The sequence below is a fragment of the Berkeleyomyces rouxiae genome, assembly GCF_048999995.1.
Source record: "Berkeleyomyces rouxiae strain 22BRR77 chromosome Unknown BrBRR77_ptg000008l, whole genome shotgun sequence".
In the NCBI taxonomy this organism is placed as follows: domain Eukaryota; kingdom Fungi; phylum Ascomycota; class Sordariomycetes; order Microascales; family Ceratocystidaceae; genus Berkeleyomyces; species Berkeleyomyces rouxiae.
Window position 1 is genome coordinate 1150362 of NW_027396498.1, and position 12519 is coordinate 1162880.

Below are 12519 nucleotides of genomic sequence, written 5' to 3' on the forward strand. Positions count from 1 at the left end.
GATAAAGTAAAAGTGACATACAGAGTGTAATGACGATGAAATGGGTGAGAACAACACACAAGAAGTGGAACAGAAGAGGGAGAATGGATGAAAATGCGCAAAATGAGGCGGAATACGATAATATCAAGAGCAGATATACAAAAGGGAAGTAGATGGAAGAAAGACAGCCAACCAAACGTGGATTAAAAGGGGGGAGTAAGAAATGGAAAGAAGAGCAATGAAGAGAAAGCAGCGAAGATTGAAGCCAGCGAATCAAGAATCCCTGGAAAACGAGTGTCATGGCGCAGAGAAGAAAAGCACTATTTCTGGCCAGTAGTTGTGAGAACGACAAAGGAAAAGGGAAAAGAGAGGAATACTAGAGACACAAGAAGCGCGCCAGGCCGAGACGCGCGGAGAGAAAGAAGAAAAAGACACAGGCACTTTGTTCAGCCCATGAATATGTCTTCTGGAATGCTCATTGCCACTGCGTTGGCCGCGACTATGGAGCTCTGCGCGCCCATGCTCAAGCCCATGCTCTGCATTGCGCGCATGTTGAGCGCCGGCGGCCGCGCCCCATGCGCCATCATGAAGCGCCCGTCGCCCGTGACGCCACCCGCGCCACTGCCCGCGGTGCCGGTGGCATTGGCAGCAGTGCCGCTGTTGAGCCGCGGCTGATGCGCGCGCGTGCGTGGTACGTCGAGCGAGCCGCCGTGCTGCTGCGAAGGCAGGATGGGTGTCTTGGGCAGCTGCTTTATGGGTATATCAATGTAGTTGTCTTGCATTTCTGCATCAACTTCGCCATCGCCATCGGCGTCGGCATCCATTTCGCCGTCTCCGTCGCCTCCAACATTGAGCCCGCTCACATTCAAGCTGACATCAGCGCCCGTGGCTACGCCGAGATCAACTTCGATTTCGGCGTCGGCGTCGGCGTCTGCATCTGCATCCGCATCCGCGTCCGCGTCCTCGCTTACAAGTGAGGTTTCCATTTTTTCAACAGCAAGCCCTTCGGATACTTGGGCTTGCTGCTGTTGTTGTTGAGCCTGTTTTTGAGCTTGTTGTTGCTCCTGTTGTTGCTGGGCATGTTGGAGCGCATGCTGATGCTTGGCCTGTTGTTGCCTTTGAATACCTCGCGATACGGCACGGCTTTGGGGTTTGGATATCCGTCTGTTCTGGGGAGTCTTGACCATGGGGACGACGACAGTTGGCATTGTCGTTGACGGTGTTGTCGCATTTGCAGTCGACACGGCGGGAGTCTGGGAACCGTCAAGTGACCTTTGCGCGCTGAGGGAGTTCCCGCTTGCTCGGGTAGCAGTAACAACGGCCTTCCAACGATCGACTGATCTAGTTAAAATTGTCACGACATCATCATCCAAGTTTATGTGGCCAGAAAGTAAGCCACGGTTACCCTTGCTGTTCAGTTCAGACAAGTAAGATGATATCAGGTCTGAATCTGTCGCGGCTGAGCCATGCGCGGTCAGTGGTGATTCTCTCGGTGTCGTGGATAGCTCAGCCTGCATCTTGAGGCTGGTGATTTCTTGAGACAGTCGCATGTTCTGCTCCCTGAGAGAGTCGTTTTCCTTATTCTTGCGACCGATGCTGCGCGCAAGTTCCAATACCCAGACCTCGTGCTGGCGCTCGCGAGACAAATCTTTCCAGACGTTGTAAGACGACTTAAGGTGGTCTGTTACCTGGCGGTGCAGACTATCGACAGATTTTTCGACGAGCATGGCGGCGTCGCGGGCATCGCGAAGGGAACTGTTTGGTTGCGTCGTGCTAAGCTCCTGTGACAGTTGGGTGGTCGTGGAACTGCACTTGACTCGCCATTTGCGAAACTCTTCGGCAAAGTAGGTTATCAAGGCATTGAACTCGCCCTGGCCCGGCGGCTGTACAGACCATGAAGTCGATGTCGGATGTTGTGTGGAGGAGAACAAAGTGGGAGGAGGTCGCAAGCACTGGAGGGTCAAGGAGGGGAAATCGAACTCAAGGGGGTCAAAGTCAAAAGGGCTATTGGCTGTACTTGGTTGTGTTTTTCTAGAAAAGCGGGAGAGGATGGTTAGCGGCCTGAGGGATAAGGGGCGAGCAAAGGTAAATTTGAGGGAGGTAAGAATACGCACTTTATAGACTTGAGGAGACTAATCATCTCCCGCAAGGCGAGATCGGTGGCCTTGGCAGTGTCCATGGTTTCAGTCATGCGCAGGCGCGACTCCATCTGCATTTTCTGGGTCAGCTGGCGGCTGACAGTCCGCGTCCGAAGTTCGCTTGTGTTGCTAGTAGCAGAAGAGGGCAGAGCCGAGGCCGATGTTGGTGCTGAAGCCAGGGCAGCGGCAGCGCCGTCGGCGCTAGGCCCGAGGGGCAGTTTGGTTCCGTCGGGAAGACGAGCATTTTCGTCAGTGGCGGACAATGGGTCTCGAAATGAGGCTCCGGGGCGAGGAGTGCCCAGCGGGGTGGAGACTTCTCGTCGAGACACGCTGCGGGGCTGGCGACGGGTGATGTTTCCGCGAATTTCGCGAATGGCGTTGACATCGTGAACGCCGTCAGGCGGCTTGGGGTTTTTTTCGCGAATGTAGAGGTCCAGATGGCGGCCCAGCGACGACGAGGTAAAGGCCTGGCCGCAGAACTGACAGGTCTTGTCCTTGGCCGCCTTGAGCATAGACTCGTCTGGGGAAAGGGCTTCGGACATTGTCAGGAAGGTGGTGGCAAGAGAGGAGACAGATGGGGCGATGGAGGTCCCGGATTTTTGGGTGAGAGATCAGCGTGAGGCGAGCGGGCGTGAGGCGTGTGCGGATCAGCAGGTTGGTTTGCGTTGCTCCGGGGGAGCTCAAGGGTCTGTAAGCATAGAGATGGGCGACAGCACAGAGGGAGGTTCAGGCGGCTTGAGGGCAAGGCTCGTGGATTGTGCTCAGTCGCACGGCGGTCGCCAGAAGCAGGCGAGCAAAGAGTGGTGGAGGCGAGCGACAGCTGCTGGCGCTGGCGTGGCAATGGCGGCTGGCGGCTGGCGTGGCAATGGCGGCTGGCGGTGATCTGGTTGGGTTGGTGGACTGGCTGGGACGGGCGACGCAGAGAGCCCAGGTTTTCGGGTCGGGTGGCGCGCTGTGTCAGAGAGACTGGAAGCGATTGAGTATGCGTTGTCGTCGGGGAGCGAGTTGGCGTGCGTGTACAGCAACAGCAGCAGCAGATAGATGTGTGGATTGTATGTGTGAGATGTATGCCGGCCGTCTCTGGTCTTCGGGCTGGAGTCGATAGACGAAGGGGGAAATGGAAAAAAAAATAAACCCAAGCAGGGGATGTGGAGACAACAGAATTAGCAGCAACAAGCAACCCGGCAAGTTGGCGATCCCTTGGACAAGAGCAGACAAAGAGAGGCAGAGCGGCCGCGAAGAACAGTGGCAGGCAAAAAATGGCGGGTTGGATTAAAGAGCGTGTACAAGCAAAAATGCAGAGGAAAAAGAAACGAAGGAAAAGGACGGGCGATTCAACGAGTGTTTTGGTCTGAGATTTTAGAGAGGCCGCAGGAAGCTCGACAAGCCAGAAGCGAAAAGCGATGCAAAAAAAAAAAAAAAACAGAGGGAAAACGAAGCTTCACGCGGAAGACGAGAAGAACAAGACTGAGATCAGGGGATAAGAATAAAAAAAGAGGTATTGATTGAAGATGGAAAGAAAAACGGCCGTCAATAGCCCAAGACAAAAAAGAGAAAGAAAAATTGAAGGAGCGCAGGGGAAAAAGCCCCCCAAAAATCGACGACACAGAAACGCTCTGCATCAGGGAAAGCAAGTGCCGCTACAGGGGCATCAGTGGGCGGGGAAGCAATTCAGTGGCCCAAGGCCTGTGCAAATACTACTTGCGCTGTGCATTTAGTGGCTGTGGCCGCTGCAGACCCGCCGCTGCACCCACTTTACCACCAGGCCGCGCCTTGTTTAGCGCGCCGCACCCCTGTACGCACAGCGGCGTCACCATTGTCACACAACCAACCACACAGAAGCTGTCGATGCTAGAAGGCCTGCTTTTCCCGTGGATGGCTGCCCTACGGATGGGACGACACAGCTATAGGTGGCTCTGTCCTGAGTCCCTATAGCAATGAAATACAGCACAATACAATAGTTGCAATATATGGTCTGCTCTGGCTTAGTCAGGCCCTTTCAACCTCTTCCAACGGCCCAAACGACCTTCCTGTCTTTCTCTTTGCGGCCTAGCTTGCCCAGTGCCGCCAAAAATAAAAACAATGGGCTGGAGTGGTGGACAATGAGCACAATGAGCACTACGAAGACCCTCGACCTTGATGATTCTACACTAACACTGTACATACATGCCTGGGCTTGCTTGTATCACATCACCCCTTCACCTCCCCTTCAGGCCTTGAGGCCTTCAGCCCTTCAGGCCAAGTCGCGCAGCTTTGGGCCGGCTTTCCTCCTCTCCAACACGAAGCAAACGCGCCAGAAGTACCGTGTACTTCCTTTCACTAAACTGGTTATACATACATGAACGTGTCTTCCTGGTGCATTGGCTGTCTCATAACTTGTGCATGCTCCCAATGCAACACCAATAAAAATATGCGTGCATTAAATTGCTCTCTCCCTCACGCCTCAGGGGCTGCTGCATTTGTTGCTTCCGCCGCACAACTTGAACAAGTCTGTACAAGTCGTCAACAGCTCTGTCTTCTCCCATCTCCTCCTGCCTGCCTGCCTGTCTGCCTGTCTCCCCGTCTGGGTTTAATGACCATTTTCTGTGTTTAATGAGCACATTGTTCCCATAAATCCATTGTGTACCAATCAACGTCGCCTAAGGCCAGACCTGTGGGTTCCCAAGCCCAGCTTATCTCGTTATGTATGTACATCTCATGTACAAGTACACAATACAAATTACCGCCTGCGCCAAAGTGGAGACATCCGCCGGGTGACCCGTACCGTACCGTACCATGATGTATGAAGACGATGTATGCACAATGCTAAACGTACCGGCTACTTGTGCAAGTCCACGTCCTCATACTTACTTGTCTCATATGTCTCCGTTCTGTCTCCATGCCTCCACGAGCCTTACAAGCCCACAGCCATGTCTAGACTCGCACATATCACACACCCACCCACATTTGGATGTATGCATGCACATCTCCCCCCTCCCCCTTCAACCTTCTAGCCCTCTTCCGTGTGCCTGTGCCTGTGCCTGTGCCTGTACAGCTCATCACATCCTGCAGATTCAAAAACATGTACATATGTATGTATCTGTGTGCATGCTGGTGGAAGTTAGCATCCAGCCAGACCCAGCTCGTGTTGTCAATAAGGGCCCTCCATATCCTCTTCTCCTCTATCCTCTGGGCAACCTCACGCCCACAAACACCCCCAAGACCATCTTGACTGATACCTTATTTCCCGGTTTGCACACTCGTATGTGCGTGCGTTGGCTTTCTCTCTCTCTCCAGGAGTTCACATCTACTGTCCTCATCAAACACCCGCATATATTGCTATTGTTACTTGCTCTATTCAACAACACAACACACCACGGCACGCTTTGTTTACTTGGACTTGCTTTCACGGTCACCCCCCTCTCCCAATGCAACCCCAACATCAGCTTATTCCAGCACATCCATCTTCCAATGCAAGCAGTCTACCCAGATCGGGCGTTCAGGGCCAGCTTCACCTACATACACACAGGTAGTTAGCCGTCATCACCAAAGCCCAGGTGCCATATCTATATCCCCCATCATCTCTTTGTCTTTGTCATGAGGATGGGGCTTGTACTTGGACCAGGACCCTAATCTCCATGCACTGATCACACCAGGTCTCATTCCCACTATTCAACCACTCACTCACGCAGAACAACCGATACAAGCAAATCCCCCTCTCAGCCGATGCCAACGAGCAAGGTCGCTGATCCGCCTTCTCTCTCTTCTCTCCCCCCTTGCCCACCACGCTTTTCTTGCTGGCAAGTCACCCACACCTACTATCAGCCATGCATGCACTACGCCCCACACATCGACAACGCCAACCAGCCTACAGCTCACAGCTTCACCTTGCCCTCCCATCACTTAACTACTGGTCAGCTTAGCTAACCATATTTTTTGTATCCAGGTCCCCAGTTCCGCTCCTGGTCCCTCCTGCCCATCCATCCACCCACCATGGCGCGGTACTTGTTCTTGTAGATCCCTCCTGCAAGCATACAGACCTGTCAAGCCATTCAATACTCCTCCTTGCAGCTATCGGACCTTCTTTGCCTTAGACCCAGGCCAAGGAGATGCCCTAATAACAACTTGACAGCTGATCCATAGGAAGCTTATGCCTTTTCCAGCTAGCTGGCTGTGTTGTCTTGGGCCCTGCGCATTATAACTCGAACTACGACACAGCTAACCACCTGCACTTGTAAGCTTATAACTAGTCGTTCTTCCATATCCTTCCCCTCCCCTTCTCTCACCTTGCCTTTAACCTCCGCTCTTCTTATCTCCTGTCAGAGGATGCCTCTCACAGATCAAGAAGAACCCGGCCCTTCTTTCTCTTGCCAACACTACATGCTGTGGCAGGTATGAAAACCCTCCTCCTTACTCCCAGCCGGATGCACCGATATATGGCCCGCGCTTGTCATTGCGCTCCCTCAATTCTCGTGAACGAGCATCATAGTGGTCCTTATTTCAACAAGCGCGTTTGAAGTCTGGGCCCCTACTCTCTACTTGAAATACACAAGTAGCTCTGTGGTTATCTTCATGTCCGCCCACCCACATAGACATAGTTATAGTCGTTCTTGTGATTGAAACTGCTGTCCACCACATCCATGTGCTACCACGTCGGTCCCGAATTCCGACTTGGTTTTTTCGAATTTTGATTTAATTTAATTCTTTTACATTTACCTACTGTTATTTCGCAGCAATACGACAGAAGGCTTTTTCCAAGTAGTTATGGCCCGAAATAAAAAAAAAGAAGAAAAAGAACAAGAACATTGCCCCACTCCTGCCAACTCTTCTTATACTTTGATAACGCTGCCCATCTCCATCAAGGACCGATGGTGTAGTTGGTTATCACGTTTGTCTAACACTCATCTTCGAATGGATGGACACAAAAGGTCGGCGGTTCAAGTCCGCCTCGGTTCAATTTTTGCCATTTTCCGCGCATGCATCAACGAAGTTGAGTTTCTAGTGTTTTTTTTTGTTGTTTTTTTCATGTCGTCAAGCTGCGTAGAAATTTTAATCGTCAGTGTGCGTTTTTTTGCTTTTTTTGTATTCTTTGACGTAGTGTGTGTGTGTTTATTTCAAGTCGCGCCAAATGCCAACTTTTTTTTTTAAAATTTACCAAGAATGCCGCAACCTCGCTCGCTTAATTTCGAATATTACACGTGCGAAGCCTTGTCGGTTGCTAGGGTTAAAGTTAATAGCTTACATTCCTCATCCCAACCCTAATGCAAGAGGCTTCGTCTCCAAGACAGCCGGTCAACCACAACAAACGTTTTTTTTTGAATGCTTTGGATTCTCCAACGTGTTGCGCAAGAGGAAACAAAAAAAACCCAAAGACACCCAGCCATTATCATCACCCCGACCGACACCAAGCTCCATGAACGCCATTAATGATCATATAATGCGAACTAGTACGTGCCCTTCTCGCCATTGCACTTGCCCACAGCCTTTGTCAACATCAACGTGGTTTGCCGCCTCATCTTTTACGGCGCGGGTGGCGCGCGAAAACCGTCGCATGCGCAATCACCAAACGCGTGTCCGCGGCGATCCGAAAAGAAAACGACGGCCCACAGAGCATGAAAACAGAGTCCGTCGGGCGAAAATCTTGGGTTATGCGACAGAGAGAGATGCTGCGCGCCACCGGCTGCTTGAATGGTATTCTGGCTGATGACTTTTCACCGTCTAAGTGGACGTCTGATCGCTTCGAGAGTCATACAAGGTCTCGAAGAAGCGATACCGCAGCAGCCCCGATGACAAAAAAAATCTGGAATCGCGACACGTCAAGTTGAATGAAATGTGCTAACATGGAAATGCCTGAACAGCGATTAGCGACGATGAGTCTGACGACGGCTTCATTGCCACCCTGCCGCTCCCAGCCCGCACGTCTTCTGCAAACAAGAGCAAGACACTAGCCGAAGAACCTTATGAACACATCGACCAAGATGGAGAAGAGAGAACTCCACAAAAGGGCTCGGATGACGGCAAGAAGAAGGCCCTAGTTGTCAAGGATTCCAAAGATAAAGAGAAGGACAAAGAAGAAGGGGAGGAGGAGGAAGAAGAGGAAGAGGTACAGGAGGAGCAACACGAAGATCAACAGCAACAAGAAGAGGAAGAGGAAGAAGCCTCTAGCACTGAAGAGCTGGCCGACGATGAGTGAGTGCATATCTACCAAGGTTCTGCTGAAGACCGAGAGTACTGACCTATTGGGGGCGGGCATAGATTCATCGTTGAGAAAATTCTAGACCACATGGTCGAGAAGGGCGTCGTCAAGTTCCGTGTTAAGTGGGAAGGCTATGACGCCGAAGAGGATATCACATGGGAACCCGAATCAACATTGAGGTAAGCCGCGCTCCGAAAGCTGATGCAATGTTTTCCAGGACCAAAACTGACGACAGCCATGCGACAACAACAAACAGAGAGGGTGCCGAGGTCATTCTCGAAGACTACTTAGCCTCGTACGGCGGCATCGAAAAGGTGCTGAAAGGTGCCACGGACGCCGCCAAGAACAAGAAGCGCAACCGCCGCTCGACAAACGCCGCAGCTGCAAGTATCGACAAGCCGCCAAAGCGCCCGCGAAAGGAACACCCGCTCGAGACCCCGGCTCCGGCACCTGTCCGGGAGAAGGAGTGGAAGCCGCCGAACGGCTCGTGGGAGGACCACATCGAGACGATTGATGTTTGCGACGAGGCGGATACAGGCACCGGTGCTCCCAAATTGGTCGTCTACTTGAATTGGAAGAATGGCCGCAAGACCAAGCACACGACGGAGATGGTGTACAAGCGCTGTCCACAAAAGGTAGGATTCTTTCTCTTCCCGCCTATTTTCTTTTTCTCTTGCTTTGGATGGCATATACTGATCCCTTGTTGGTTCCTGCAGATGCTTCGATTTTACGAAAACCATGTGCGAATTCTGAGAAACTACAGCGATAACGAGTAGCCTAAGATTCCTCTTGTACTTGTCCTTGTTTTTCTTTTTCCTGAAACGATGTGTTTTTTGTCTTATTCTCTGCAAATTTATACCAAATCGCTTTTTGTTGTCGAGTTTAATGTCTTTTTTTTTCTTTTGGTGCTCGTTTTGGGTGTAGCAGCCACTGCAGTTTCTTGCGGGCAAGGCGTGCGGGTGGCCCCTTTTCTCCTGGCTCTTGTATGTTATAGATGGATCTTGTGATGGTATCTATGAGGGGTGACATGAATGAGGTGTTGGCGTCTTGTCTGAAGATGACTTGTTCGTGTTTTCTTTTCTGATCGTCGGCCAGCCCTCATAGAAACTCCGTCGTTGGATCTCAGTTACTTAAAATGAATGACAAGGCCACCTTCAATATATTTCGCCTGTCTGCCTTTTGTAGAGGCTCTTCGCGTCTCAAGCCCAAGTTATGCCTCTACGATCACACATGAGTAGATAGTTGGAGCAAGGCTCCTATCACCGAAGACTTGGAGGTAGCTTGGCCTGGTACTGGGCTCCTAAAAGGCTGCTGAGGTCCAACAACATTTGGTTTTTCATTGGATGGACAATTGAAAGCTCTGTGATTGCCTGACTTCATGGTTTCGCTACATTAAGAATATGACTGTCTCCAGGCGCAAAAGAATCTACGGATGGTGTTTCCACAAGAAGCTAGCAAGAGAGGCTTATTAGCTCCTCACATTGTCTGCGCCCTGAGTGCTCTAATTGATGTTGCCCAACGCACCAGACTACGTGAGTGGCTTGACTAAGACGGAGCGAGGATTGCTAGCATGAGTCTAAAAGATGTTTCACTAGTTCAAAGGACGTCTTACATTTCCCTGACTCTAGGAACCAGTATGGGTTGCTGCTAAGGTCACTGGAGCTCGCTGGTGGAGTCTTATGCGTTTTATTCGTTGAAGATTTGGTGGAGCCGGCGACCAAGACCTGTTGTTCGAGGTATCACCCCTAGGTTTGAAGTCAAGAGTACACATATGATGTGCCGATGACAGGGTAGAGGTGAATGTGGTAAGCTGTCAAAGGGTAACTGGGACAAATAGTCTCTTTCCTACCATTATCACGAAGAACAAATGCTGTGATGGCAACGAGGTTAGATCATAGTAGGTCCAATGACTAATCAATGTGGTTTCCAATGTTGCTGTTGTTCAAAATGGTTACACAGCGGGAGTCAGCCATCGCACGAGAAAGTCATTGTACACTTCACTGGTATTCGTCAATGCTTAATCACTACTCGTTGCTTATACCCGATCTTATTTCATGAAGTCTGTATATTGTAATCTTGCGATACTAATACGGGCCAGATTGTGTACGAGGCTGGTTAGGTTACTGTAGACTTGAGAGGCAAAATGCCATTTTTTTCCAATCCTGGGCGTCTTCAATTCTTCCACGGAGCTCGACGAGCATGTCGGCAACGGCCCTTTTTGGCACGGCACATATGTAGTTTCTCGGGAGGATTTATCTCTCTATAGATTCTTCCGTGAGCCGCCTAGCCACTCCTCTCTCGAGGCCCTTCCCCCCGTCGGCCTTGCGTGTGTGATTCTTCATTTAACCTGTCTACTCGCGAGGGATTCTTGGACCCCGTCGGTCCTTTCGTTGGCCCATTTGATCGCGCGGAATACATCTCTCGTTTCTTTGAATCCGTTGATGATCTTGCTCATGAGGGCACTCTTGGCCTGGACGACCGCCTACTGCAATGCCTTTTGCTCCTTGACGTATGCCGCTCGCAATGTGAGGTCTTTTAGTCTTTCTCGGGTTTTGTCGCGTGCCTCCCTCATCCTGGCGTTGCACTGTTTGCAGTTTTCGTTCCACCATGGTTTGAGGTCGGTGTTGGGGGGCGTTTTCGGTGTCGATACATCTAGTGCCCTTCTATCTTCAACTCGAGTATCTCGTGGTCGCTTGTGCTTCCGGGAACAACTTTCATGCGGGTCTCCCATTTCACTACCGCCGCGTGCGATACCACGACCAGATCTATCACCCTCCCGGCTCTGTGCGTTGGTTCGTCTCTTTGGTTCAGCACAGTCAGCCCTTCTTCGGTCAGCCAATTTTCCAAGGTCGTCCCGTCGTTTTTTCTTTGTCGTTGGCGTCCCATGTACCGTGGTGGGCGTTGAAGTCTCCCAATGCAATCCATGCGTCTCAATGTCCTTCTGCACATAGGGGATGCATGCGGCACGAGATCCAGCGGGTTGTCCCTCTCTGTGGTCTGGGCTCCCGCACAGGCGTCACTGCGGCTTTTCTTTACACCCCGCTGTCGGGTGTGTCGCCCAGCGGGTACGGCACAGCGCTAGAAAGGGGGTCCGGCACTTCTTGACCGTGGCTGAGTTTGAGCTCCCCTCGAATTTCATACTGTTGGGGAGGGTCCGACCCTCAGGCAGGCCAACTGCAATACGGAGTGTGGCGTCCATGTACTTTTCGGTTTCAAACTGCCACTTGATAGATTTCACTTCTCCACCGGTCTGCTCCGTTATCTGTCCGATGAACCATTCTTCGTTCTTCTTGGCCACCGGTCCGTTCTCGCCTACGACATAGAAGTCTGATAGGCCCGTGATGCGTGCATGCGTCCATCTTTTGTCAATCTCGCACGCCTTCGCCCCACACGCTTCCTTGACGCAGTTCAGATTCTCGGCTGACACCGTACCCTTGGTCATGTAGAATGCCCAGCCCGAGTTCACTTCCTTGACCTAGATCTCGGCGGGCTTTCCGCCAAGGACCTTGGCGATCTCGTTGCTGGCGTCCGCTTCGTTCGCGGCCGCTGGACCTCGGACAAAAACTCACACTTTGTCTTTTCCTCGTTTGTCGGTGTCTTTTCCGGTTTTCGATTGTTTCGTGAATCTTTGATCTTTTCACCGCAAGGACCCTCCGTGACTTGACTGTATTTAACGTCTACACAAATCACCAAGATCAAACGACGCCGGATTGGTGATAGGGCAAAATATTTCATGTCCTCCGCTCGACAGCCCGCATAGTTTCTGTGTGTTCGAAATGGCGCACCATCCCTAAGCCTTAAAGAGCTAGCTTGGCATGGGAAACTCCGAGTCGTTGAGTGAGCGAGAACCCATGCCAGATGAGCCTCCGGGTGCTAAAAGTATATCCTTTCGCTCTTCAAAGTGGCCGGCGTACCGAATTGTGGCTAAGATTCAAACCTTCAAAGGGACAGTCCCGAGTTGCAAAGATGGATCCACGAGTTGGTGTGTGTGGCGGCGATGAAGGGCCGGCGATCGCAAGGAGGGTGTCGTGAAAAGGGGGCGAGTCGACGGCGAGGAAATCCCTCAAAGTTGGGAGAAAGCGGACTCTGGCTTCGCAGCTCGTTGTCATGTTGAAGAGACGAGAATGGCAGCAGCATTGGGATCGTGTTGCTGTCCTCGTGAGACCCTCAGCCTAGGCTCGAGGGGGGGAGGCCGACCTCAAGGGTACCCCCCCCCCCACCAAGGGT

The 12519-nt window shown here is 51.7% G+C and overlaps 3 protein-coding genes across 3 annotated transcripts; 1 reads left to right on the forward strand and 2 right to left on the reverse strand.

Annotated features, from left to right (window-relative positions):
- Positions 1–425: 425 nt before the first annotated feature.
- BROUX77_006475 (uncharacterized protein) lies at positions 426–2659 on the reverse strand (the record flags this gene model as incomplete). The annotated part of the gene is made up of 2 exons (XM_073751463.1): positions 426–2010; positions 2094–2659. 2 exons carry the CDS (start codon positions 2657–2659, stop codon positions 426–428), a joined length of 2151 nt encoding a protein of 716 aa, XP_073603544.1.
- Positions 2660–7509: 4850 nt separating this feature from the next.
- BROUX77_006476 (uncharacterized protein) lies at positions 7510–9068 on the forward strand (the record flags this gene model as incomplete). The annotated part of the gene is made up of 5 exons (XM_073751465.1): positions 7510–7543; positions 7955–8285; positions 8352–8471; positions 8549–8927; positions 9009–9068. 5 exons carry the CDS (start codon positions 7510–7512, stop codon positions 9066–9068), a joined length of 924 nt encoding a protein of 307 aa, XP_073603545.1.
- Positions 9069–11308: 2240 nt separating this feature from the next.
- Positions 11309–11734, reverse strand: BROUX77_006477 (uncharacterized protein; the record flags this gene model as incomplete). Its single annotated transcript, XM_073751466.1, has 1 exon — positions 11309–11734. The coding sequence occupies one exon, from the start codon at positions 11732–11734 to the stop codon at positions 11309–11311; it is 426 nt and encodes a 141-aa protein (XP_073603546.1).
- Between the last annotated feature and the right edge of the window lie 785 nt (positions 11735–12519).